This window comes from Serinus canaria, chromosome 11, assembly GCF_022539315.1.
Source record: "Serinus canaria isolate serCan28SL12 chromosome 11, serCan2020, whole genome shotgun sequence".
In the NCBI taxonomy this organism is placed as follows: domain Eukaryota; kingdom Metazoa; phylum Chordata; class Aves; order Passeriformes; family Fringillidae; genus Serinus; species Serinus canaria.
Window position 1 is genome coordinate 20,682,921 of NC_066325.1, and position 25,316 is coordinate 20,708,236.

Below are 25,316 nucleotides of genomic sequence, written 5' to 3' on the forward strand. Positions count from 1 at the left end.
TAATGAGTTAGCTGACTGTATCACTGGTGTACAGAGACTTAAGAATTCTTTATGACTGGTTTGTGTATTTTTGCTTTTAGACATGTAGGTTTGTGAATTAACTCATGTTCTTCCTAATAGGTTTTCTCAGTTGAAGAGTCTGAACTTGTCTCATAATAGACTGGGAGAGTTTCCTGAATCACTGTGTGAGATCTCTACTCTGACAGAGCTTAATATTTCCTGTAATGGACTTCATTACTTGCCAAGTCAGATTGGCAAACTGTTGAAGTGAGTATGTTCTTTACATCTGTGATCATAAGTACCCTTGCTGCCTCAACTGAGCACAACTGATGTGCAGGTACTGTTTCTGAAAGTGTGGGAAAAAAAAAAAAAGGGCAGCCTGTTTTGCCCACGAAGGTTGAATGATTAATTTGACTCCAGCAGAAGGTCAAGAACTAAGATTTGCAATTCCTTAATCACTACTAGGAAAACATCACAACTGCTAGTGCAGAAAATGTGAGGAAACTTGATGCAGATAAAGCACTGAAGGCAATTGCGTTGTTTCTCAAATAAATCTATGTGCATTTTTCTGCAGCTTCAGAGTTGTCTGACTTTCTGCATTTATTATTTGAATTTAATATTTTCAGTACTGATGTAATTTCTATTGAAGTTTTAATTTATTGTAGAAAACTTTTCTGTGGTAACTTCTCACAGGGGTCTAGTGATTTTTGTCAGCGCTGGTATGTTTGATTGTGTTCTATAGAATTGGCTGCTTTTGTGTTAGAGGATTTTAACATGAAAATACTTGAGCAATCCCCTCTGAAAATTTTGTCTTAAAGTGTTTGCTGGAGCCTTGTCCGTTTTCCCTGGTGGCTGCCCCAAATGCAAAAGATCTTAAGCTTAGGTAAATTTAATTGCAAGATTATTAGTACATTTAGATAAACATCAATCTGTTGATGTTTATCTAAATGTGCATATAGATAAGCATCAATGCTGAACTGTTGATTTATTGTGGTCTGCTTTTCCTCCAACTTGTATCTTTAAAAAAGGAGTGTCTGCAGCCACACTGGATGTGAGCAAGTAATTTCCAGAACGATCTTTTAGCCATATGCAAACTGTGAGGAAAAAGTTATATGTAGGCTTACACTTCCTGGAGGTTTACAGCTTAGGTATGGGTCCAATTATCTTGATGTCTCCTTGAGCCCTTATTCATAAGAACTTTTTGTGGCCTCAGATTTCATCTCTACCACCACTAAACACAGAAAGGTCTCTGTTGGAACATAATCATAGTAAGGGAATTGTATATTTGGTATCTGAGTCTCAAAAGCCTTACAACCTTTGAAACAATTCATCATACAACAGAAAGCTACCTTATTCTTTTCTGAGTGTGTGTTGGAATGGACTAGAGTGTAAAAATCTTTCACTAGTGCATTAGTGTGGTAGGAGGTGTGATTAAACTGTGCCATTTGTAGAAAATCAAGTAATTAAGTAAATATCTTTCATTTACAACATAAGTACTGGTTTGTATTTTGCTTGTGTTAACTTACAATCTTTGGCACAGCTGGAAGTTCCGAGCCTATGACATGTGTGATAAAAGTACTTCAGTAACTTTACGTGTATAAGAATAAAATTAGCGGTTAGGTACCTTTAAAAATAACCATATCAAGACCAGCTAACTATATGAGAAAATTCACTGGAAATACGAAATGTGATGTTCACTACTCCTTGTGGAATTATTTTCTTTCTCTTTTTCACTGTTGCAGTCTCCAGACCTTCTGGCTTGATGGCAATTTCCTCACATCCTTACCAGAAGAGATGGGAAACCTGCAGCAGCTCAACTGTCTTGGGCTTTCCTTCAATAACTTCTGTGAACTGCCAGCAATTTGTGAGAAACTTGTCACCTTAGACAAACTGGCCTTGGCAGGGAACTTGATAGAGACTCTGGACCTGACAGTGCTGAACCGTATGGGTCACATCAAAAGTGTGGACCTGAGGTAAGGGGTGAAACTGGCAGGTGTCTGTAAAACAGATTGGTACTTTCCATTTACAGCAGAGAATCTGTGCAACTTCTGGTACATTTTGCAATAATAAGTAGGTTCAGTTTTTTCTCTTACTGATTCATTAGCTTTTATGGAGTTCTGTTTCTGAGGGTGTGCACAATCAACTTGGAAAAGCAAGCTTAATTGAGCAGTGCCAGATGCTGAATGTGACCCAGCCCTCTAGTTTCCTCTTGTGATTTGCTGTTACCTTGAGCTTTGGTAGCTCAAGGTACCAAAACCTTGATCTCTTCTTCCCTTCTTTGCCTCCGTGCCCTTTAGATGAGATCCTGATTCTCCTGGCTGCCAACTGCAGATCTCTCAGAAAGGGACAAAGATCTTTTTGTGTGTGGCAAGGCAGTCTAGTATCTGTTCTCTGCATTAGCTTCCTCTGTCCATGCAGAGTAGCTGCCCCTTGACCTGGTTTCTGTTTTCTAGACTGGATCTTTTTTTAGAATCTCTTAAGAATTTGGGAATCATTAAAATGATTATGTGTAGCAGTGTAGACAAAGGAAATGTTTTTGTTTGTATTCACTGCCTGAAATTCACCATTGCTTGTCACGCATTTCATTCACTGTGCTCACCTTTGGTGTTAGCCTTCACCAGAATTCTTCCTTTCCTCTTCTTTCTTCTCTCTTAACCAATGTCCAGTGTTCTGTGTTTTATTTTCTGACTTTTTAACTCATCTCTGAATGTTTAGGCTGAACAACCTGAAGAGAGCAGCAGCTGACACTCTGGAGGGGAACAAATCTGTGGCTTACATGGATTTACGAGACAATCAGATGACAGATCTGGATCTGAGCTCCTTGGTCAGCCTGGAGCAGCTGCACTGCGAGAGAAATAAGCTGAGAGAGCTGACACTGAGTGGCTTCTCCCTTCGGGCCCTGTATGCCAGCAGCAACTGTATGTCCCTTTGTCTTCTTCACCTGCCTTTTCCCTTTAAGCCCTGAGAGCAAAGGAAAACAGCCTTTTGCTCTCTCTCACGCATTAAAAAAATACTTATGTTGATGTTATTGTGGTGAAACCATATGCAATGGGTCCTCTGAGGTTAGCCCCTACAGATCACATATGCATGGGTGTACACAGGCTGTGTAACAGTGTGGAGGTTGTGGTGTTATGTCCAAGGAATTCATGCTCCATTGAGATCTGTTTGGGAGCCCACAAACAAAAGTACAGTTCTCTCTTGTACTGGTGCTCCACCTGACAGATGGAGAAATGGATAGTGAGACACTACAGTGTGTCATATGGCAGATGTAAGAAGTGTGAACTTTGTGGTGGGAAGTATCAGTGGGGACCTTGAGTCTCCATAAAGAAAGACTGTGAGTCTCATTTAATAACTAAGCTGCATCTCTGTGCTGTTTTCTCTCTGAAGCTCTGCAATCATACTTACTTACTTACTTTACTTCATCAGGTCTGACATCTGTCAATATTTATCCAGTTCCTGGTCTACTGACATGTCTAGAACTCTCTCGGTAAGTGATAATACACAACAGAATTTAAAGCAAGAATCTGGACATCTTGAGAGTAATTAAACACAATAGCACTTCAAAGCCCAGCACTAAACAATGATGAAAGTGTCCCAGACCGGAAGCCCTTCTGAACCAGTATGACCTTTTCAGGTTACTTTGCTGTCCTTCAGCTGTAGGCTGTGATCAGAAAAAAAAAATTCAAGCAAGAGCCACTGAACTTTGGCAGCTTACTGAACTGAATGGGGGGGAATCTGTGGATCAAATATTTAGAGTAGCTCCCAGAGGTCTCTGCTGTTGGTTTCATTGCCTAAGTCTGCCCTTGGAGCAGCATTGTGAGACCTGTAAGATAGGATGCCCTGCTGAGTCATGAACCAGTTCAGTTTGCATTATCCGTGACTAACTCAGATGCTGTTCATTTTTTGCCTGTTGCTTTTGGTTTGGCTGTCACTAAAATCATGCAGCATTCAGAGTCTTTTCCATATGGAGTGCTGTTTTCTAGCTTTTCCCACTTGCTTTTCTCAGCAATCAACTACAGTGTGTCCCAGACTGGGCCTGTGAAGCAAAGAAACTGGAAGTTTTGGATGTGAGTTACAACCTACTCTTGGAGCTTCCGTCAAGGTCAGAGAACCTTTGTAAACAGAGCTGAGCTTTCTTCTACTATGGGCTGCCTGGGAAGAGAAAAGCAGTGCTATTCCCATTGCTTAATTCTTTCTTATGTTGAGATATTTACTCTCACCTACTTTATCTATGTAGCATCAAAAATGCTCTGTATTCAAATGTTAGAAAGAGCCAGTTTCTAGGTCAGCCTTTTGAACAGTAGGGGCTAGGTAATTCCATCCCGTGCTCTTGGCTGCTACTGCAGCTATTTGCACCTGACATAGAACATGCTGCTGTGATTTATATGTGTTATCATACTGTCTGTAAACACAGGTCATAGATGAGACCCTAATACATTTTGCATCATGCCACAGAAATTTTATCTGTTACCTTTGATAGAGAGTTATCACAAAGGGACAATTCAGCTGATCTCAAATGTAGCTTTCACAATACGCCATCAGCCAGCTCCTTTCTCCCTATTTCCCTTTCAGTTTCTGCAGAATGCAGTGAATGAGAGCCAAGAACTAAATACAATTTTGCAGTTATTTATCCTAAGAAGAAGCAGAGCATAAACATTCTCAGCCTAATAAGGGTGTTTGGTGGGGGTGTGATTTGATGAATGACACAGTGCCTAGGGTAAGTTGTACTAAAATTGAATGGAGAAGAGGTTAACAGGGAAGAAATGCAGAACATGGGTGGGAGAAGTTGAAGCAAGAGACATAGGAGATGAACAGCAGTGACATTCCAGTGATTGTCACAGAAAAACAATATGCATCAAAAGCAAGAAAAGGACATAACAAGGATGTGATAATGAGAACTGAGAAGAGAATTTTAGCCAATCCAATGGATTAAAGGGACTAAATTTTAAGTACATTATTCAAATAATAATTTACTGCCTCAGAAATAATGCAGGAGTGCGAAGCCGCTAGTTAAAGCTTTGAATTTATGTTGGCACTGTGGAAGCACTTCTTTCTACCTACAAGTGACAGCAGGCATTTAAAGCCTTCCTTTGTGACTTCTTTCTTTGTCTGCCTGAGAGAATGCTGGGCACGTGCACACCAACGAGGATCACAAGATACCAAACAGTAGTAGTGTAGAGGGAAATGAAGATAGGCATTCAAGCATTCAGAGAGACTTGAGTCATCTTACCCTGTGTCTTGTTCTGTTTTGTAATTGTTTACATTTTATGGATTGGTGTATTTTAATTTTTCCCTGCTGTACAAGTGGATTAAATTAAGTGGATTAAATACTATCTTTTCCACTCTGGGGATGTCAAGAGGAATGAACCAAGTTAAATAGAAAACCCTGTGTCTTTCTAGGATCCTCAGAAGCTTGAGTCTTCGGAAGTTGATGGTGGGGCACAATCATTTGCAGAGCCTTCCACCTCTTCAAGAACACATTCCACTGGAGGTGCTGGACCTTCAGCACAATCTGTTGACTAAACTCCCAGAGACACTCTTTGTCAAAGCTCTGAAGTGAGTGTCAGTATCAAACATCTTTTGTCTCCATTATCCTTTGGAGTGTAAGGGCTGAAAGTGGCACCTGTGTGACTGTCCTTGCAAGGTGCCATTTGCATAAGAGATAACGAGGTGTGCCCTTTATGAGGAGGTTATTCAGGTGCCATAATGGAAGCCCATCAAGCTGATTTGAAGGAATCAGTCCGTGTTACTGTATAACTACAGGAAAACAGAAACTGCTTGAAGAACTTTGTCTTTAAAAGTAGTCATAAGTTCAAGTGCAAAGAAAAGAAGCCAGTCAGATTCAGTTCATTCGAGAGCAACAAGAGAGACCCTTTACAAATGAACAGTCTCTCCTAACTGTGTTCACACAGGAGTTAGCCCTTTAAAGAAGCCCTTCTTTATGTAAAGTTTTATATTGTCTGCTTCCACCAGTATTACCCATGGGCTTTTCAGTACTCACTGTTTACTGTAAAAATGCTGTGTGCATCCACAGTGTATATAGCTAGTAAGTCATTAGTAGACTCACAAATCTTAATGTGAGTAGGGATGTTACAGCATTGTCTGGCCTCCTGTCTGATACTGCTGTCTACACTGGCATTTGTACAGCTCCTTTTCCTTGTTAATGGAGAGGTTTGGATGATGCGAAGTCTGATTCTTGCACTTGCTGTGGTTAGCCTCAGGTACCTGAATGCATCTGCAAACAGCCTGGAGTCCTTGCCCTCCACATGTCCAGGGGAGGAGAGTTTGAGCATGCTGCAGCTGCTATACTTGACTAATAACAACCTCACTGATCAGTGCATCCCTGTCTTGGTGGGACACCCAAACCTACGGATCCTGCATCTGGCAAACAACAACCTGCAGACTTTCCCTGCAAGGTAAGTCAGTAAGGCTGTTGGGCCAGACAATGCTCCCTGGGAGGAAACTGCCACCTCCCCATGACTGTATGTGAGTCAAAGTCAGACTGAGATGCTCTCCCTGTGCTTGAAGACAAAAACCTGACATTTCTACACACAAAGGGAGGAGAAGCATGTTAAGGGGGATTGGCACAGGGTAGTGTTGGCTGTAGGTTTTCCTGTCCTAGTTCAGGTGCCATCCAGGGGGACCATGGGGTGTAACTTGTTGTGTTGCATGTGTGCGGGGATGGGGTGATATTTCTTTGCAACTTCAGCACTGATGGTGAAGGGTCTGTCTGTTGTACAAATCCAAGCCAGGCTGGGGGACCCTGCATCTTACTAGAGCATCTCTTAGGACTTTGGGTCTCCTATCAGTAAATCAGTAAAGTAGCTCATAAAGGGCAGTGTCTCTGGATACCTCATCTGCAACTTCAGAAAGTGACAAGTTCATGTCTGTAAGATACAGTATGTTTTGTTTCCCTTTCAGCAAACTTAGTAAGCTGGAGCACTTGGAAGAACTGAATCTGAGTGGAAACAAACTGAAAACAATTCCTACAACGGTTGCAAACTGCAAGCTACTTCATACACTTATTGCACACTCTAACGAAATCAGCATTTTTCCAGAAATCCTGCATTTGCCCTGTATTCAGGTATTTGTATGGAGAAGATAAAGAGATATCCGGGTAAAGTTTGGGCTGTAGAATGAGTAACTGCTAGGAGAGAACAGGAGGTCCCAGCAAGGCCAAGTTCAAGGTGCTGTACCTGGGTCAGGGCTGCCCCTTGTATCAATCCAGACTGGGGGATGAATGGTCGAGAGCAACCCCGCTGAGAAGGGCTTGGGGATGCTGCTGGATGAGAGGCTGGACATGCCCTGGCCATATGCACTGGCACCCAGAAACCCCTAACACATCCAGTGGCATGGACGGTGGGTAAGGAGGGGATTCTGCCCCCTGCCCTGCTCAGATGAGATCCCACCTGGAGGGCTGCACCCAGCTCTTGAGTCCTCAGCACAAGAAGGACTGACACCTGTTGGAGTGGGTCCAGAGGAGCCCGTGAAGATGATCAGAAGGCTGGAGCAACTCTGCTGTGGCCATGGGCTGAGTGGTTTGGGGTTGTTCAGTTTGGAGAAGAAAAGGGTCTGGAGTGACCTTATTGCAACCTTGCATTACCTAAAGTGACTAAAAGAGAGCTTGAGAGGGATTTTGGACAAAGGCATGGAGTGGCAGCATTAGGGGGAATGGCTTTAAAGTGAAAGAGAGTAGGTGTAGGTTGGATATTAGGAAGAAACTCTTCCTTGTGAGGGTGGGGAGGCTGTGGCACAGGTTGCCCAGAGAAGCTGTGGCTGCCCCATCCCTGGAAGTTTCAAGGCCAGGTTGGACAGGTCTTGGAGCAACCTCTTGTAGTGGAAGGTGTCCCTGCCCATGGCAGATGTGTTGAAAAAAATGAGCTCTAAGGTCCCTTCCAGCACAGATCATTCTGTGGTTCTATGACTTTGCTTGATCAACGCGAGAAGAGGCCACAGAATATGCATTCTAGATCTCTCACCTTTCTGAGTTGATCACAGATCATGTCATTCACCTTTACCCCCTGTCTCTGACATTTCTGGTTTCTTGCATTTGAGACAGTGGGCAGTGGTAAATAGCTAGGCAGGTTTGCCTATAGAAGCTTTCCTTTATCTTTGGTGTGACCTAGTCTTTCAGTATTGGAGTCATGGCTATTGCAGGTTGCTTATAAATCATTCTTCTTCTGACAAGTCAGATCCTTTTCCATAACCTGTGTGTGAGATACAATAAGTAGCAGGGTTGTATGATGTTTGTAAGGAGCACTGGAGTAACTGATGACATGACACAACAGTATTTTCTTTGTTATGCTGTTTGTTGCTACTGCAGTTTGTGGATTTGAGCTGCAATGAGTTAACTGAAATCCTAATCCCTGAGGCACTGCCAGGTGCCTTGCAAGAGCTTGATCTGAGTGGAAACACAAACCTGGTGTTAGAACACAAGACACTGGATATCTTCAGGTGAGCCATTGACATGTCAACCCAGTAGTGACCTGCACAGGGAAGGGTAACCCTTGCGAGGAGAGGAAATGGGATAGTAAAGCAAAAGCACTTTATCACTGCATGGTGGTATAATGTTCCCTGCCTGAGGCAGCTAAGACTTACTGTCTTTGGGAAGGGAAAAGTCTGGGTCCGAAACATCAGAGCAAGGAATTTTTCAGGTGGTATGAGGTTTTCCCAGATGTCTCTGGCATAAGCAGCCAGACATCTCCAGAAGACCTAGACCTTAAGCTCCTTTCCTTGATGCAGTTCTTTCCTCAGACTGCTGTCTAAAACTAGACTGGACAAGGTCCTAAGGACTGTTCAGCAGGTTCGAGAAAAGCATAACTTCTGTTCTCTCTGTAGTCACATTACCACACTGAAGATTGATGCTAAGCCCTCCCTCACGGCAGACTCAGCACTCACTTCTGTCTTCTGGAGTCACGGAGTAGCTGAGATGGCAGGTCAAAGAAATAAGTGAGTATTATGGTCTGCTGAACACTGACACTGTCTTCTCAGGATGCTGGGCAGAGTGCACTGCTAAGGACCCAAGCAGACCTGTTTTGCCCAAGAGCTCATCCTTCCCTTTTTGTCTCTGGATCTCTTACTAAGTCTCGGTAACTCATTACCTTTACACATTACTCCACATTACCTTTCACCTCAATTTTCACGCTTCTCCCAGTACACTTGGACTCCTCTTCCCTCTCCAGCAAAGATGCTTTTTCTCTTGCCAGCTGTGCCTGTTGCCCTCTCCTGAATGTGGTCTAGGAGGGTTTGGGAGTTCCAATAATAAAATGCAGCTGTATATCTCGCAGGCTAGTGAATGTAGGGATAGTGGCTTTGCTGCCCTGTGAGAATGGCACGCACAGCAAGGTGCCTGATGGCCGTGGTTTTGAGAACAAGATAATTTTTTTAGATATATTAACTTAGCTTGTGTGCTTTTCTGACAGGCTGTGTGTGTCATCCCTGGCACTGGGGAGCTTTGCAGAGGGGGTGGAGGCTGTGTATGGCATGTTTGATGGTGACAAGAATGAAGAGCTGCCACGTTTGCTGCAGTGCACCATGGCCGATGTGCTCCTGGAGGAGGTACAGCAGTCTGACACCATGTTCATGTCCAACACCTTCTTGGTCTCCCACAGGTAGGACAGTGAGCAGGCTGGTCCTGATGGGATTTGCATAAGGTATATCAATATGTTAGGTGGGGTGAGGCAGCCCTCCAGAATGCCTGTCAGTAGAGTCTGGAGCCTCCTACACCTTCTCCTCCAACAGGAAGCTGGGCATGGCTGGGCAGAAGCTGGGTTCCTCTGCTGTCCTTTGCTATATTCGTAATGAGGTGGCTGATCCAGCCAGCAACTTTTCTCTGACGGTGGCCAATGTGGGGACGTGCCAAGCCGTTCTGTGCCGAAGTGGAAAAGCACTGCCTCTCTCCAAAGTCTTCAGTCTTGAACAATGTTCAGAAGAAGCCAGGAGAGTCAAAGAACAAAAAGCCATTATAACAGAGGTTGGTTTGGACCCTTATCACTTCAGCTTCCACACTCACATAAAAGCTTGGTACAAATACATGAGCTCAGCTGTCTGTATAACATTACAGGGAAGAGGGGTAACATGAAGGTTCTGATCTAATGCTTCCTGCTCTGCTTCATTTCGCTGTCCAAAACTGCATGTTCCTAAAACTCTTTGGCCTAAGAACTATGGGCACAGGATGACTTGTAGTATGCAAAAGTATTAAAGTGACTTCTACAGAACTCTGTAAAGGTTAACTTTCTAAACACTTGGAAATAACAGGGAAGTTCCAGAGAGTGGGAAAAAATACGTCTATAAAGATCTTGAGAAAATGAGTGCCAATCACTGTAGTTGTATATTCAGTGGGTCTTTTTAAGTTGCGGGATAGAAGTATTTTTCATAAGCATAATGTGTCACTGTGTTACAGCTCTTCAAAGCGTAGCACTGCGGCTACTGACTGAAAATAACTATGGGATTAATGTAGCACATTAAATAGTTCAAAAGCTGGCTCATTAATGGATTCTGAAAAAGAAAAGTTTAATTAATATATAAGAGACTTCCCTGTGCGTCTCATCTGCTGGGTTTTAATACTTGGCAGCAGCAGCAGTGCTGACACCCAGAGGATATAGAAATTAAGAACACTGAAATTAAACTCAAAACACTGACTTGGAAAAAGGACTGAGAGTTGTGGGCACTTCTCTTTATGGGAGACAACTGCCAGGCTGGCCAGGGGACCATGTTGCAGAAGGGGGTAATACATCCTGGTTACAGAAACAGTTTGAGATACCTACCTGTTCTTTTTATCCTTGGGTAGTAGTGTCCACACTTCGGAATGCAGTTATATATTAATAAAGAGGGAGATAGTTCAGATAATACACAAAAATAGTTTAATGTGTGGGTAACCTGTCTTGCACTGAGAAAGTCAAAAGTTACTGTCTCACTCGTACTAAAAAAATAAATTTCACATAAAACTAATCAGTGAGACTCTCTTATCAGTGTACTGCAGGTAGTCTAGCTGCACATTTCAGAATTGTCTGCTACAATTCTTCAGAGTGCAACAGAAAGTCTTGTGGGATAAAAGTGTGTTATTGCCAGCACGGGTGATGGCAGTTATTGTACCTGGTCATCAGGTATAGTGAATGTTTGCGCTGTAGTACCTGTGCCTAGATCCCTTTCTCCAGTGCTGCAGCTGTGTAACTGGCATTTCTCGAGGCTCCAAACCAGCATATGAGCAGGGGAAAGTTTGCTTTCTAAGTGATCTAATAGCACATCCAATGCTACTGCCTTATTTCTCTTGTCTGCAGGACAATAAAGTCAATGGTGTGACTTGCTGTACTCGGATGCTGGGCTGCACGTACCTGCATCCTTGGATCCTGCCCAAACCACATGTCAATTCCATTCCACTGACTGTGCAAGATGAGTTGCTTCTTCTAGGGAACAAAGCTCTCTGGGAACACCTTTCTTATGCAGAAGCTGTCTCAGCTGTGCGGCACCTACACGACCCACTAGCTGCTGCAAAGAAACTCTGCACTTTAGCCCAAAGCTATGGTTGCCAAGACAATGTTGGTGCAATGGTGGTATGTCTGAACATCAGTGAGGACAACTGCACGTGTGAGATGCACGGCCTCACTCTGACAGGCCCTGGGGGGTTTAGTTCTACCACCACCAAACCAGCAACACCTTCTTGTAGCAGTGGAATTGCTTCAGAGTTCAGCAGTGAACTGTCTGCTTCTGAGGTGAGCAGTGAGGTGGGCTCTACTGCATCAGATGAACACAGTGCTGTTGGTCTCGATGGCAGCTTGCTACCACGACAAGAACGACGTTGCAGCCTACATCCTATGCCCCCCTCCAGCATCTTTCAGCGCCAACCTTCCAGTGCCACCTTTTCTAGCAACCAGTCTGACAATGGTCTAGATAGTGATGATGAGCAGCCTGTGGAAGGTGTGATGACAAATGGCAGTAAAGTGGAGGTAGAGGTGGACATCCACTGCTGTAAAGGAAAGGGTCTGGAGTTAGAACATCCTGCTGCAGAGTACAGCTCTTCTGCTCCAGGGCCAGAGGATGACTCTGGGCTTGTACTCATCATTCGGAGGCAGAACAGTGTAAACAGCAACACTGTGCAGAGAGGGGTTAAAGAGAAGTGTGAACTCCAGAAATCTCTTTCCACATGTTGTCTTTATGGAAAGAAGCTTTCCAATGGCTCCATAGTGCCCTTGGAGGAGAGCCTCAACCTCATTGAAGTAGCGACAGAGGCACCCAAGAAGAAGACAGGCTATTTTGCTGCTCCATTCCAGATGGAGCCAGAGGATCAATTTGTGGTGCCACCTGATCTGGAAGAGGAAGTGAAGGAACAAATGAAGCAGCACCAGGAGGACAGAGCAGATCAGGAGCTAAAAGAAGAACATGCAGCATCCCTGCCAGAGGAGTTTGACACAGCTTTGTAACCCTACAAGTACCATTCCCACATTATCTGTCCCAGGAAGCTCTGTTTAATAAGGGCTGTCATGCCCTCTGAGGGAGCTGGGATCTGCAAGGAGTACAGACACCTGCTGCTTCCTTAATGGAGTTGAGGAAGAATCAGGAAGGCTAACTTCTGGGCTGCCCACTTAACCACTGTAGTGTCTCATTTGTTCTATGAGCACGCAGATCAGCAGCTGAGCTCTGTGTTAGGGACTGTCTGGTAAGTCCTTGAACCCTGAGGTTCTGCCAGCTCTGCTAGAAAGGGGCTGCTCTATGTGTGTGTGGGGTGAGGAGGGTGCTGAGAGAGAAATGCTCAGTGTTGAGAGTCCTGTGAATATTTCTGATGCAGTGTCCCACCCTCCCCCCCAGCACCTGACTTTGTTATTCCTTGAAAGAATATAGACAGTTGCAATGAAGCTGACCTGAGAATGGTTTCCTATATTAATTGCAAGCACTTTTATTTATTGCACTTAAGCTGTTCTTTTCCCTTTCAGCCCAGCACTTTATTATTTAGGGTTAGGGGAGAAAGCACTCTGCAGTAGGTATGCTGTGGACTTTTCCCAATGGATGTTCTTAGGACAGCGGAGAACTCAGGGTACCAGTGTTCTGGTGACCACTGGCGTAGCAGAGAATGAAGGTTATGGTGGGATGATTATGTGCAGGATGAGAAAATACATAGCTGAGTGATAAGCAGGTGCCAACCAATGCATTTTATATGGAGCATAGGAAAGATCAGCTCAGGATTGGTTGATTAAGGCTATGTGTAGATCTAGTAGTTCTAGCTGCAGAGCACAGACCCACCTCAGCAGCAGCCTGGCCACCTTCATCATGGATGCTTCACAGTAGATGCTTCCTCTGCAGAAGTCACGGGATAAAGCCTGGAGCTTGTGCTTGTCTCAGTGGTCAGTCAGAAGAGCCAAGCTGTAAACAGTGATGTGCTGCTCTAAGACTAGCAGAAGCATCCAGTGCTCTTTTCCATCAACATAAACTTCTGCATTGTCAGCTACAGCATCTTTGCTTGCCTCTGGAAGCAGGAGTCATATTCCAAATACACAGCAACCAGCATTTCATTGTATGTGCCCAATTTGGCCACAAACAAGGTGAAAGTGTACTTGTTCCTGCTTAGCCTTCAGCAGAAAAGCAAAAATTAAACTTTTCATCTTATTAACATTTTTATCAGCACTGAAAAAGATGTTTAAAACAGTCCCACTAATGATGAACTGCCTTGTCTGCACTCAGATGCCTTGTGTTTCCATTAGGATTTTTGATGCAGGGTGTAAGTTGGCTGCCCATGTCATCATCTTGTATAAGGGTTGTGGAGATCACTGCCTCTGTAGCATGCAGATCTGTCTTCCTTTCTGACAGAGCTGGATAGCAGTTGTCCCTGTCATGTCAGTGGTGCAGTAATCCTGACTGTGATGTGGGCTAGTGCCTTTTCTTCATTAACTATATATTTATGAAAAAAGCTTAAACATTTCTTCTGAAGAGATCTCAGGGGCTTGAGTTGTCTCTTTTTGGATCAAATTTGGGCCTTGCTCAGAAGGAAGTACTGTGCAGACTATTTGTGGAATTTTGTCAATATAGATCTTTTCACAAAATCTAATGGAGTTTACTGAGATTTCAGAGCACCTTGAATTGCTTCTCACTAGGAAAAAAAGGTATTTATCATGCATGAGGAGCAGCATTTTAGGATATACTTTGTGCTAGTTGCAGTGTAATCATAAAACAAACTTTTTGCAAAGTTTAAACTCTCACAGTTTTTGGTTGTTTAAATGCCTACTTAGTTTGGAACTGGACGTTAAAGCTAATTCTTAAACTCACAGAAGCAACAGCATTTGAATCCTTTAGGCAGAAGAAAAACAGCAGAAAATATTCAAATGCTAAACCCCAAAACTCTTTCATGTTATCGTCATATAAGTATGCAGGAGAAGTTCATCCCAATGTTTTCAACTGCAACTTTTGATTCTATCACTGGTGATAATTTTACCAAATATCTGTGCCTAGCCTCACAGTTTCTGATACCTGAAAGGGCTGTAGAGCAGCCTCCATTCAGTATGGGACTGATGCAGAAACCCTTATTTCTGAGTAAGACTCTGACAAGCCCTGCATTTTGAGTAGCATGTATGAATGCAAATCAGTTCTCTATTTCTTGCACTGATATGGAAAGTCCAGTGTGTCCTTGCCAATCTGAATCAGTAGTATTGCATGCAGAATTGCCACAAGGAGTTGGTAATGAATGGGTCTTCCTAGCTTAGTGTTGAAGGAATAAGGAAAACACAGCTCTGCAGTAGAGCTGAACTGCACCTCTTAGACATAGTGGCAGAATAGAACAGAAGGAATTCCTACTTGAACTTTTTCTTCAGTGCTGTTTCTGGTTTTGAAGCAGAAACGGAGTTTAAATACAGCCAGCTCCTATTATCTATGAGTGTGAACTGTCATGGAAGACATGGCTTGTTATCTTTCTTACATTCCAGGCAGAATCCACAGATTTCTGTGAAGCTGGTATTATGGACTCCAGGCAGCACAGGCTGAGTTGACTTTACCTGTTCCAAATAGTCTTTCTCTATTTGACTAAGACAAGTGCTGGTGTCTTCAAGCAGCTTTTGCATATTTTTCATGTGCTTCTTCCAAGGATTAAGCTTTTCCTTTTCTATTTCATTGTGATGCTTTTTCTCCAGTCATCCAAAATCTTTTTCATGCATTAAAAATAGTGCCTGTTCATTACAAAAAGTGCTATGTTTTCCTAGGCCAGTTTTGGGTGTCAGCAGACACTGGCATAATTTTTTCATGCAAATGTCTTGGATTTTCTAACACAAGAGTCCAGCTGCTGAGATACGCTTCAAGGTCACTGTCATCCAAAGAAATGGGTTTTTTTCTGACATTGGTCAGACAGTGGTGTGGCTGGGTTATCTTCATCTGTCTGGTGATGACAACTCACAGAACAGAGTGCTTCCCTCCGCTACCTTTTGTTTCCCTTCCTCCCTGTGTGTCTCCCCTACTTTATTTATTAATGCTACCTTAGATTTCAAGCTCCCAAGAGCACTGCTGTAGGTGGAACAGGTATGAAGGGGCGAGTCTGCTGAAGGACACACGGCAGGGTATAGAAAGTGTCTTCCCAGTTATCTTTCTGTTCTCCAGTCCCTTCCCTGATTTTTGGTTTTGGAGTTTGCAGAGATACTATGTGATCATCACATAACCATATCACTGAGAATGTCCCACTCATTTGCAGACTTGCTGTTAGAGAGGGGTTCTCACCTTGAGGTCCTCGGGCTATTTTGTCCCTGCTGAGCAATGCAAGCCCTCCCACGCTGCACGCAGCCACAGCCAAGTGAGGCTGAGGAGGTTGCTGGTCCACCTCTTCAGTAATTCTTGCTCTGCTGATAAGCATGCTTGCTGAGACAGGAATTCTGAAGGCACTGCTCTGTCCTGTCCTGAAAGGCTTCTGTAAAAGGAACCCATAAAGGCTATATTGAGTGGTGGGTAGCAGGGGCCCAGGTGTTAAAGGTAAGAGATAGCCTCCAAGTAGCCGCCAGAACAAGGAACAGGCCCCAGTGGAGGCAGCATCACAGACTTTTTATACCAGAATGGAATCTTCAGTTAGACGGGAGGATAACATCCTGTTCCAAGGAGGAGGAAGTATTTCCCTGTCTCAGGGATAAGCTGCTGTGAAGTCTGAAATCTTTCCGGTAGTACACAGGACCTTCAGCCACACCTAAGGCTTTGGACCTGTGCGGTTTCTGCACTCCTTCCAGATAGATGCTGGTGGCTTTTGTGTCTCTTGCCAAAGGCTTTTCTTCAGGCAGATCACCTCTTTGGTCTTGTGCAATCACTGTCTGCTGTTCTATTGCTCTCTAAAGACTCAACTGTATTTTTCCTCTTTTTTTCACATTTTAAAATGTTACCTTTTTAAAATTATTCATATGATCTGGCGCATGTTAAATATTGCAGTGTACCAACGGTTTACTAAATAATCCTTTTTCATGTTTTTTTTGTTTTTAAAAAGGAGAGTATTTTCTGTATCCCACTCTAGCATGCACCTATAACAATCCCTGTTTTTATTGTGTATGGGAGTAGGTTGTCTAATGAATGTGCCCTCAGCACTGTGGCCTATGTATTGTTTTGGGAAGGCAAATAACGTAAGATTGTTGGAAAACACTAGTCCACTGATTCTTTATTCAGATGTATAGAGAGGTTCAGGAAGGAAGAGTATTTTTGCATTGAATTTTCAGCTGACTTAGCAATAAAGATTTTTACTTTCATCTAACAGCTTATTCTGATTCTGTTACTGTGCTGGAAAAAAATCTCTGCAATATCCCAGTCAAAGGTAGCTGTGTCTAGCAGCAGCTGTGCTGCAGATTATTCACTGAGCTCTATGTGCTACTTCACTCATCAGCCTTCCATACAAAAACTTCTTTCACAGCACTGTGAGGGTAGAATTAGGCTTACCAATTATTAAGGCAGCTTTCTGCTAGTTTCCTGCTAGAGGAATGCTGCCCTGTGAACTTGCTCTCAATAGCAAGTTCAGCTATACAGCTCTAGAAGTTGCTGCAACAAGAGGAAATACAGCAATGTTCACAGAAACAGGACAACAATGGAATGTCCACATAAATCCCTGTGCTGAGACACTTGATGTTAAAAGGCAAAAAACCCCAAACTAAAACTAAATCAAACAAACCCCAAAGCGCCTAGTGTGTTCCTACCTGGCATCTGTTTTACTTTAGTGTCTTTAGTTCTAATAGTGTTCCAAGGTTTTGGTAATTGTGAGGATTTAGTCACTGGTGCCAGTGAAAGAAGAGCTCTGTCCAAGGCAAAGCATGTTTCTGGTATGTTTAGTTTTTTTTTTAATATGGGAAGAACTCATCTGTGAGACTGTGATGGTTCCATCCTCTTATGAACAATGCACACAGCGGACACTGCTCTGAAGTGGCATTTCATTTTAAGACATGAGTTGGTGATTCTAGTGCTACTTTCCCCAGTTAAATTTCCTATAAAAGTTTTTCTAAAAAAAAAAAAATAAAAATTAAGAGCAGCATCTCATTTCTCCAACTTGTACATTGAAAATGTATTTTGAAAACAATATACTTCTACATTCAGTCACCCATTTGATCTCATAAAGCTTTTGTCTGATTATCCCAATCCAGGGCATCTTTTTAAGCAAAACTCTTATATACAAGTCATATAAAAAGACCATTTCATACATAAATGCACCCTCTCCAGGAGTTTGAAAAGGCATTGTATCACAAGTTTGACTGAATTTGAGAGGTTTTTTCAGGACTTTTTCATGGCCTTATAAATGTCATGTTCACACTGGTCTGTGAATTCCAAGAGACCTACTAGGAAGCAATATTTAATTGTCACAACCATGGGCCTCAGTCACTTGTTTTTAAGAGCTCTTTTCTCAGCGGAGTCACGTGCCTTTTATAGAGAGTTTCAGCTACAAAAAGCTGTTCATTGACAGAAGCATACAGTGGCAGTACTTGTAGCAAGGCCTCACTGGAGAAGGGGACAGCTGGGAGTGGGATGGAAGTGCTGCCTGTGAAGCAGAGACAATCCACTGCCTCAGCTTTGAGCCATTAATAACTTGATAATGCAAACTCAAGTTAGAGTCAGGTTATCCCTACCATATTTAGAGCTATGCCAGCTTGGTGAGTGTTCTGTAGCATTAAGGCTGTACTGTCCAGAGGAAAGGAAAGCATACTGCTTCATCTCAGTAAGGAGACTGGCAAAAATCAAGACCATTACTGGAGTGGAGGAATCATTTGAAAATTCTTATAATTGCAGTGGATTCTGTTTCTGTTCATGAACTGTCCTGTAATCTCTGACAGCTAGGCCTGCACTGAGCAGGTATGCCATGGCAGCCATACAGCCCAATAGGCCAGCAGCAATCTCTGCCCCATGCAGGCTGCACCAGAAGCCCTGATAGCCTTTGCTTTGATAAAGCTGCTCTCTCTCTTTGCACACTGATGAATTATAAACGCTCAGCAGAGAATGGAGGAAATAGTACAGAGCGGGCACTGTGCCAACTGCAATCACTATGTATAAGGTGCATTCAATTAGCAGCCATGCTGGGAAGTGCCACGGGACCTGCAGAGCACTAACCAAAATTAGAACACAAGGGAAGACCAGGAGACACCCTCCTACGACCATCGCTGCCCTTGCAATGGGCAGCTTCAGTAGGTAGAAACGTTGGTCAAGCTGCTGGGCTCGCTCCCCATCCGCTCCGCCGAAGCCGCTGTAGGCCCCGCCGTACTGGTAGTAGTAGATGCCCCCCAGGGCGGGGAGGCCGCTGTATCCTCCCGCCGAGCCACAGGACACGGAGCTGCAGACCAGGACCAGGACAGCGAGCAGGACCTCCACCATCTGGCAGCAGGCTGCAGGGGAGGCCGAGGTGAGTCTGCGGCCACAGAGGAGTGCCCGGGAAGGAGCCGGGCCAGCCACTGCGCTCCGCAGGACAGAGGGAGCGGCTCCCGTCGGCCGCGCTCACCCCGGCCCGTGTGCAGGTACAGGCAGCGGCGGCGCTCCAGCGACCCCGGCACGGTGCGGCTTCCCCGCGGCCCCTCTGCCTCTGGTGCGGGTACGGCGCTAAGGAGAGATGATGGCAGGGATGGCAGTGACCCGTCCAGCCCCCTCGCCGCCGCCAGTCCGGTCCGCTCAGCCCCGGCGGCGACCCGGACCCCTCACGACCACCCGCCCGCTGCCCTCACCGCCCGCTGCCCTCACCGCCTGCCCGCCCCGGCGCGTTCCCCTCGCGCGGCACGGGGGCAGCCCCGCTCCGCCATGGTCCGGCGCGGCCCCGCTCCGCCGGCGCTGGGGCCGGGGGATCGGGCCGGGCCGCCCCGGGGTACCGCCGGCACGCTGAACTCCGTCTCGTCCGTTCGCCTCCGCCCCGCCGGCGCTTCTCTAAAGCGGTGGAAGCTCCGACCGGGCTAGGCCCTGCCCCGTCTGAAGGTGCTCAGCTCCCCGGCGCAGGTGCGCGGTCTTCCGGCATCTACGCACGGTTCACCAGCTGCGGGCGTGTGTGCCAGCTCCCTTCTCTTCCACGGACACGGTCCCCGCAGCCCCTTGTGGCGATAACGTCTCGAGGTTTCTCACTTGCCACAGACCATGCTTGTTAGAACCCGCTGGAAACTGACTAAACTTAACTAGCTAAATTTTCACAATTGTACAAGTTCTGCCTTTTCCTGTGCCGTGAGTGCCTCTGTAAACTTCATCCGTGCCTCTCTGTTCCCTTATGCAACCTCACTCCCAGCCTCTCTGGGCCTGCCCTAACTCCCCTAAACCCGTCCTGTGATGCAGGGATTGCTCCTTTATGCAGCACTCAGAACACAAGTGCGCTGGCAGTTTGCATCAGCAGAACAACTGTCTGTCTTGTCCTGGCAATACACAGCATTTTGTTGCTCCTTCAGCTGCCCCAGCACAGAGCCTGTGTCTCTAGATACAGTCACCAACACCGTGGGATCTGTCCTGCAGTGCAGCTGTGAGGTTCCAGTTCAGCCCTTGGCAGACCATGTTCAGGTAATTTTCTTTAGATATGTTACCTTACATTTAGCCATACAGAACCAAATAGACCCATTTTGTGTCTTTTTGCCAGAGGCCACTTCAGACTATATGATGGGACCTTTTTACTGACTATAATGTCCTGCTGCCAGTCTGTCCTCCAGAACAAATGCTTTAATTCAAGAGTTTGACCAAACACTGTCTGTAAAAGCTCTTTGCTTTTACAGCAAAAAATTTGCAATGAAATTCTTTCATTACATTTAGGAAAACACATTTTTGGCAAAACAATTACACTCTAAGGTCTCAGACACAGTACCTGAATATGTGCCGAGAGGAACTCATTCCAAATTTGTCTCTAAGATGCAGAAATACATTTCTTCCATCTGCAAGACTGGTGGCAACATACTGTTTCACCCTTCTGTCTACTGGAGCAATAATCCTATAGACTTCTATGGTGAAAAGCCTAAAAACTGCACCTCAGCACTGTGGGAAAACACTCTCCTCAACACTTCCCCTGATTCCACAAAGGACTGGAGATCTGAAAAAACATCTTAAAATCTACTTAGGTTGAGCTAAGAGAGAAGGAAAACAACCATTGTTTCAATGCTCAGTTCAGACAGAGGGGACAGAAATTGTGTGCGAAGTTAGAAAATGGAGAATCCATAGGGAGCTTAAGACGAGAAGTCTGGAGATAGTGCAGGTGCTCAGTAGTGAGGCTGTTGCACACATCAGCGTAGGTTGCATCGCTCATGTTGATGTGCCAGAAAGCAGACCTCCTTGCTGGATGGGTTTAAAAATTTCAGCAACCCTTTGTGAACTTTTAGGGTCATGCACAGTGCCATTTTTCTTAGTAGAGCTTTTTAGTTAAAAGGGACATGAAGAACTAAGTCGAATAATCATGAGTCACAGGAAGGGATGAAATAAGTGTTTCTTATGCAGAGTGTTGCTGCTGGTCATCCAACAAACTGAGATAAAGCTTTCTTTGGATTTGTGTGTGATTTACGTGTTCAAAGACAGAGACAGGAAGTATTGCTCTGTTGGAGCTGTGTTCAGTGTTTTACTAGAGTGTTTGCTGCTAAAAAGTGAGTACGAGCTTCAAGATACTGTAGAAGTGAGTCAGTCTTCTTTAATTTCTGTTGCTATAATGAGAAATCTTAAAAACATACTTTGTCCTGCTCAAAGTACTGTAGCTGAACTTGGTCAGTATCATCTTCTGGGTTCCTGTTCTCACTGCAACGAGTACCAGTCAGCAGAACAGAGCAATAGGAAGTTGAGGATGCCAGTGTTAATCTTCACCACTGTTTTGGCTTCTCTTTCTAATTATTTGTTATTATTATTTTTGGCTTCTTTGTGTCTGGCTACTTCTGATATCATTGCTGTGCTAAGGGAGGGAGGGATGTGGTTTGGCTTGCCACGCACCAAGAGCTCTGACCTGGTCCAGTGCCCTCCCTGGGAACTTGGAGGGTAAAGTGGTAGGAGCAAGTCATGAACTGCCTCGTATGTCTCCAGTTTGAGGCAGCTGGGAGCTGCAGCACAATCACTGCTGAGCACCACAGCCAGATTTATTGACTGTCCCACATAAATAAATAATCACAGGGACAATGAGTGCAGCATGATGACGATAGAGCAGTACTGTAGAAAAGAACTGGAGGTTACTGTGAATGACAAACTGAACTCAAGTCCACAATGTCATCCTGTTGCGAAAAAACTAACATTTCTAGGGTGTATGAACAGGAATGTCACATGTAGGACGTGTGAAGAAATTCTTCTGCCCCCACTTCAGCACTGCTTTGGCCTCAGTCTTGCACACTGTGTTTCCAGAGGTGAGTGGATCAGCTGGAGGGGATTCAGAAGAAGGCAAAAGAAATATCTAGAAATACAACCTGTGAGAAAAAGATTGATCACAGACATCTCATTTGAAATAACAAAAATCTGTTAAAAGTTTGCAAGCTTGTTAATAGAGAGGTGTCTAGACAACTTGCAATCTTGTAAAAAACTCTTGTCAAGAGCAGGGAAATATTTTGTTCACTCTATTTGCTGTTGGCATGGTCAGAAAACAGAGAGCTTAGCTTGAACAAAAGGGGTTTATTTTAGGCACCTCCAATGTTTCTCACACACACTCTAACTCCACCGTTTTATGAGGAGATGAACAGTTATTGCAGGAGTGGATTAGTCAGAAGATGGTAGGTTTCCATCATTGGGGCTGTAATTCAGTCATGAGAAGGCTGGCCTGTCTGTGTTCTTGTGAGAAGGAAGTGCTGGTGCTGCCCACGCCACCCACTATAAGCTCACAGTGTCATCTCACCCCAGAAAGCCACAGTGCCACTTTCCACACTACCCCCATTAGCTGGTCACTGTCCCAGTGGCTGCAAGGCCATTGGAGGACAGCTGCTGTGACATATCGTGCAACAGCTCAAGTCTCTGAAGTTGTAAGTCAAACACAGGATATGCACTTACCTGGATAATATTTACCTGGATGTAAACAGACACAAGTCTGGACAAGATGTTTTCTTTCACTGTGCCTGTACTCAAGAACCAGTAACACTCACACCTTGTGGAACATTCCTCTCAGCCTTTGTAACAGGAATTGCAAGTCTTTCATCGTCCAACTCCCCACAAACCTGGAGTGCACTCTGTGTCTCTGAATGTGCTGGCTATGGACTTAGTGCCCAGGCTGAGCAAGCAAAGGCTCCTATACCTGCTGGACTCTGTCCCCTCCCAGCACCACAGTGGTCAGTGGCTGGAGAGTGCAGTCTGCTGAAAGGAGTAGATGTCAATTGCTGGAAATAAAAGCAAATTTTTTTTTTTTTTGGGGAGGTAACAAGTGAATTGCTACTGACCCTGGTGGATTTTTATGCAGAGCACTAGTTGGGTGTCTGTCCCTGCACCTCCCAGTGCACCCTTAATTGGCAAAACTGTCCTTGTGTATGACCTACCTGTAGTCTCGCAGAGACAGGTTTGTCAGGGCAGCAATGCCTGCGCCTGTGCTCTCTTCAAGCAGCTGTTTGTCAGTCCCGCTTTGTGTCTGCAGCTCAGTCTGGAAGCCGAATGGCTTGGTCTTACTGGCTTCACCTCTGCTCACATAAATGGGTCTCTGGGAGCCTTGGTACCAGAGAAAGGCAGTACCATAAAAATGCTGAAGTTATCACTAGTTTCTCCGTCCAGTGGGAAGAGATAAAAATCAATTGCTCCAGCTACACAAGAGGGAGCTGAAGAGGTATGCACAAGATACCTGTGGTGTTGACCTGCTGGGACAGAGAAGCAAACTACAGGGGGTGGAGGCAAGTCAGTGGGGTGGGGTGTTAGTGGGGAGCATAGAGCCTGACAGTCCAGAGAGATGGCAGCCTTGCTGGCAAAAATGCATCCTACAGGGTATGGCTGCCTCTTTCACCACACCATAGAAGGATGGCTTGGCCATATTTCTAGAACACTAACTGCTGAGTTGTGTGTTCATGCTTTTGTCCCGTGAAACAGTGCACAACCAGAGGTGGGAGGACAGGGGCTGCGTGTTCCATGTGAAAGCATCTGGAGGAGGCCTGGAGTCATTCAGTGAGAGGAGAAGGGCATTGTGTCAGGAGGAGAAACCCACTGATGCTGTTGTACACTTCTGTCCTCACCCTGCTTCTCACCAGGTTCTCAGCCTTATGTAACTGAGTCTCCTTTGTCTCCAGAGTAACATTTTTCCCCACCTTGGCAAACAGACTTCCACTGTGGCCTTCCCTGAACCCCACTGCTGTGTGCAGTATGACGGGTAGGGCTCCAGTTGCGTCACTTTGGGGATTGTTGCTAGGCAGAACATACAGCATCGTCCTTGAGGCCTCCCAATGCCGTGTTTAACCCTGCCAGGGCTGCAGCATGGCAAGAGATGGGGCCAGCTGAAGGAAGTGAGAAAATAACCCATAGGTGCTTGGAGAGGGCCTACATAAACTTCCAAAGGTAACTCATGTCAGGTTTCAGTCAAAAGAAGAGAGGAATTGGGCAGCCCTCAGCAGAAGACAGTCCAGACAGCTTCAGTACAAGATATTGCTCTGTGAAAGGGTTTTGAAAGGTGCTATTCCTTTTCCAAAGGCCTGGGAGCTAGTTGAAATGAGAAGTCTACCCTCCAGTCTAGGACTATGGATCCTGGCTAGACCTGCTGTCTGCACTCCACTGCCTTCCAACCTGCCTCCAGCCCTGAATCCTTGGTCCCCGTTATGGTCTCAGAAGTGTCCATTGCAATACTGGGGTCAACAGCTGGTCATGGCTCCCCAGCAGTGTCAGCTCAGCCGCAGCACTGAGGGAAGGGGCCACTCATGTCACCTGTGGAGGTGCAGCCTTACTGATGGTTGTGTAGTGAGCATGGGTTGAATGCAAGGTCCTTTGTCCTTCAACTTGGGTGCAGGTATAAACAGGTAAAATTCACAGTGACCACTGGCCTCTGCAGTGAAGGCATCAGCAGTCTCTGATGCCTTCACTCTGATGCCTTGTTCAAAGGTTGGCAAGTCCCTTTTGTCCCTGAGCAACTCTTCAGTCTCTGGCCATTTGCTGCCATGGCAGTAAGGGAAGACTTGGAGTAGCTGTTGGAAGGCAGGAAGAGTGCAGATATCTCTCATTTATCCTAGCCATGCAGGGATTAAAAGGCAGGAAGCCATAGGTTCACATCACTTAGCAAAAAAAGAGCCTTCTGGGAATGGTGTCATCTGTGGTTTGCAATACCACCAAAGAGGGAAGAATTGCATCATTTCTGCTGGCTGCCAGAATTATGAGTTTACTTCGGTCTTGCAGCAACCAAAAAAAGACCAAAAAACAAACAATCAAAAAAAAAAAAAAAAAAAAAAAAAAAAAAAAAAAAAAAAAAAAAAAAAAAAATCTCTCAAATCTCTCCAAACCAATGACAACTTGAGCTTACTTTAATCCTTTAGGTCCTGATGCCTCCAAAGCACTGAAGCACTGGCTAGGGAAGTGCTTTCCTCCCTTTAGTTTGTTGAGGAAGATGCCTCCCAATTGTAATGAAGCCACAAACTGGTGTTTGTCAGCTGGTGCATTGGGATCCCAGAAACTCCTACGTCAGGACAGACTGATGGTGTCCTCAAGCTTTCTGGTCCATCAGTCCACTCTCAGTGAATTACAAGGTGCTAGTGCTGGAATACCTGGACTCTGCAGATTTGCCCCCACCAGTGTTTGCAAACCGAGGAAAGTGGTGACAAAGGATGGCAGCCTTCCTTGGCATGCCAGGAAGCCAAGCGGTGTCCTTAGGCTGCCCCCAGAAAGAGTTAATGCAGAGCCATGTTCCAGGTGTTTGAAGTGACTACAATTGCAAAGGGGAGGAGAGGTCATTTTTGGGTGGGGAGAGCAGCCCTTTCTGTGGGCCAATGGCTAAATGATTTAGTCTCAACGCCCAGTTT

The 25,316-nt window shown here is 45.0% G+C and overlaps 2 protein-coding genes across 5 annotated transcripts in view; one reads left to right on the forward strand and one right to left on the reverse strand.

The window, feature by feature from the left end:
• PHLPP2 (PH domain and leucine rich repeat protein phosphatase 2) overlaps positions 1–16,699 on the forward strand; it is a 31,798-nt gene extending 15,099 nt beyond the window's left edge. For 2 of the 4 annotated variants that reach the window (XM_030227674.2, XM_050978837.1), the window contains 13 exons: positions 121–267; positions 1,743–1,973; positions 2,716–2,918; positions 3,427–3,487; positions 4,007–4,102; positions 5,401–5,556; positions 6,216–6,416; positions 6,922–7,084; positions 8,324–8,454; positions 8,839–8,949; positions 9,423–9,611; positions 9,742–9,973; positions 11,280–16,699. In XM_030227674.2, coding sequence (XP_030083534.1) covers positions 121–267; positions 1,743–1,973; positions 2,716–2,918; positions 3,427–3,487; positions 4,007–4,102; positions 5,401–5,556; positions 6,216–6,416; positions 6,922–7,084; positions 8,324–8,454; positions 8,839–8,949; positions 9,423–9,611; positions 9,742–9,973; positions 11,280–12,419 — 3,061 coding nt within the window. In that variant the 3' untranslated portion in view covers positions 12,420–16,699. Of the gene's footprint in view, positions 1–120; positions 268–1,742; positions 1,974–2,715; positions 2,919–3,426; positions 3,488–4,006; positions 4,103–5,400; positions 5,557–6,215; positions 6,417–6,921; positions 7,085–8,323; positions 8,455–8,838; positions 8,950–9,422; positions 9,612–9,741; positions 9,974–11,279 lie in introns of those variants that run through there. The other 2 variants (XM_050978838.1, XM_050978839.1) reach the window with 2 other exon arrangements.
• Positions 16,700–17,469: 770 nt separating this feature from the next.
• MARVELD3 (MARVEL domain containing 3) lies at positions 17,470–23,350 on the reverse strand. The gene is given in 5 exon segments (XM_050979093.1): positions 17,470–18,848; positions 18,851–19,017; positions 19,156–19,394; positions 19,397–19,542; positions 23,302–23,350. Coding segments are annotated over 5 exon segments (1,245 nt in total). The 3' UTR covers positions 17,470–18,204.
• Between the last annotated feature and the right edge of the window lie 1,966 nt (positions 23,351–25,316).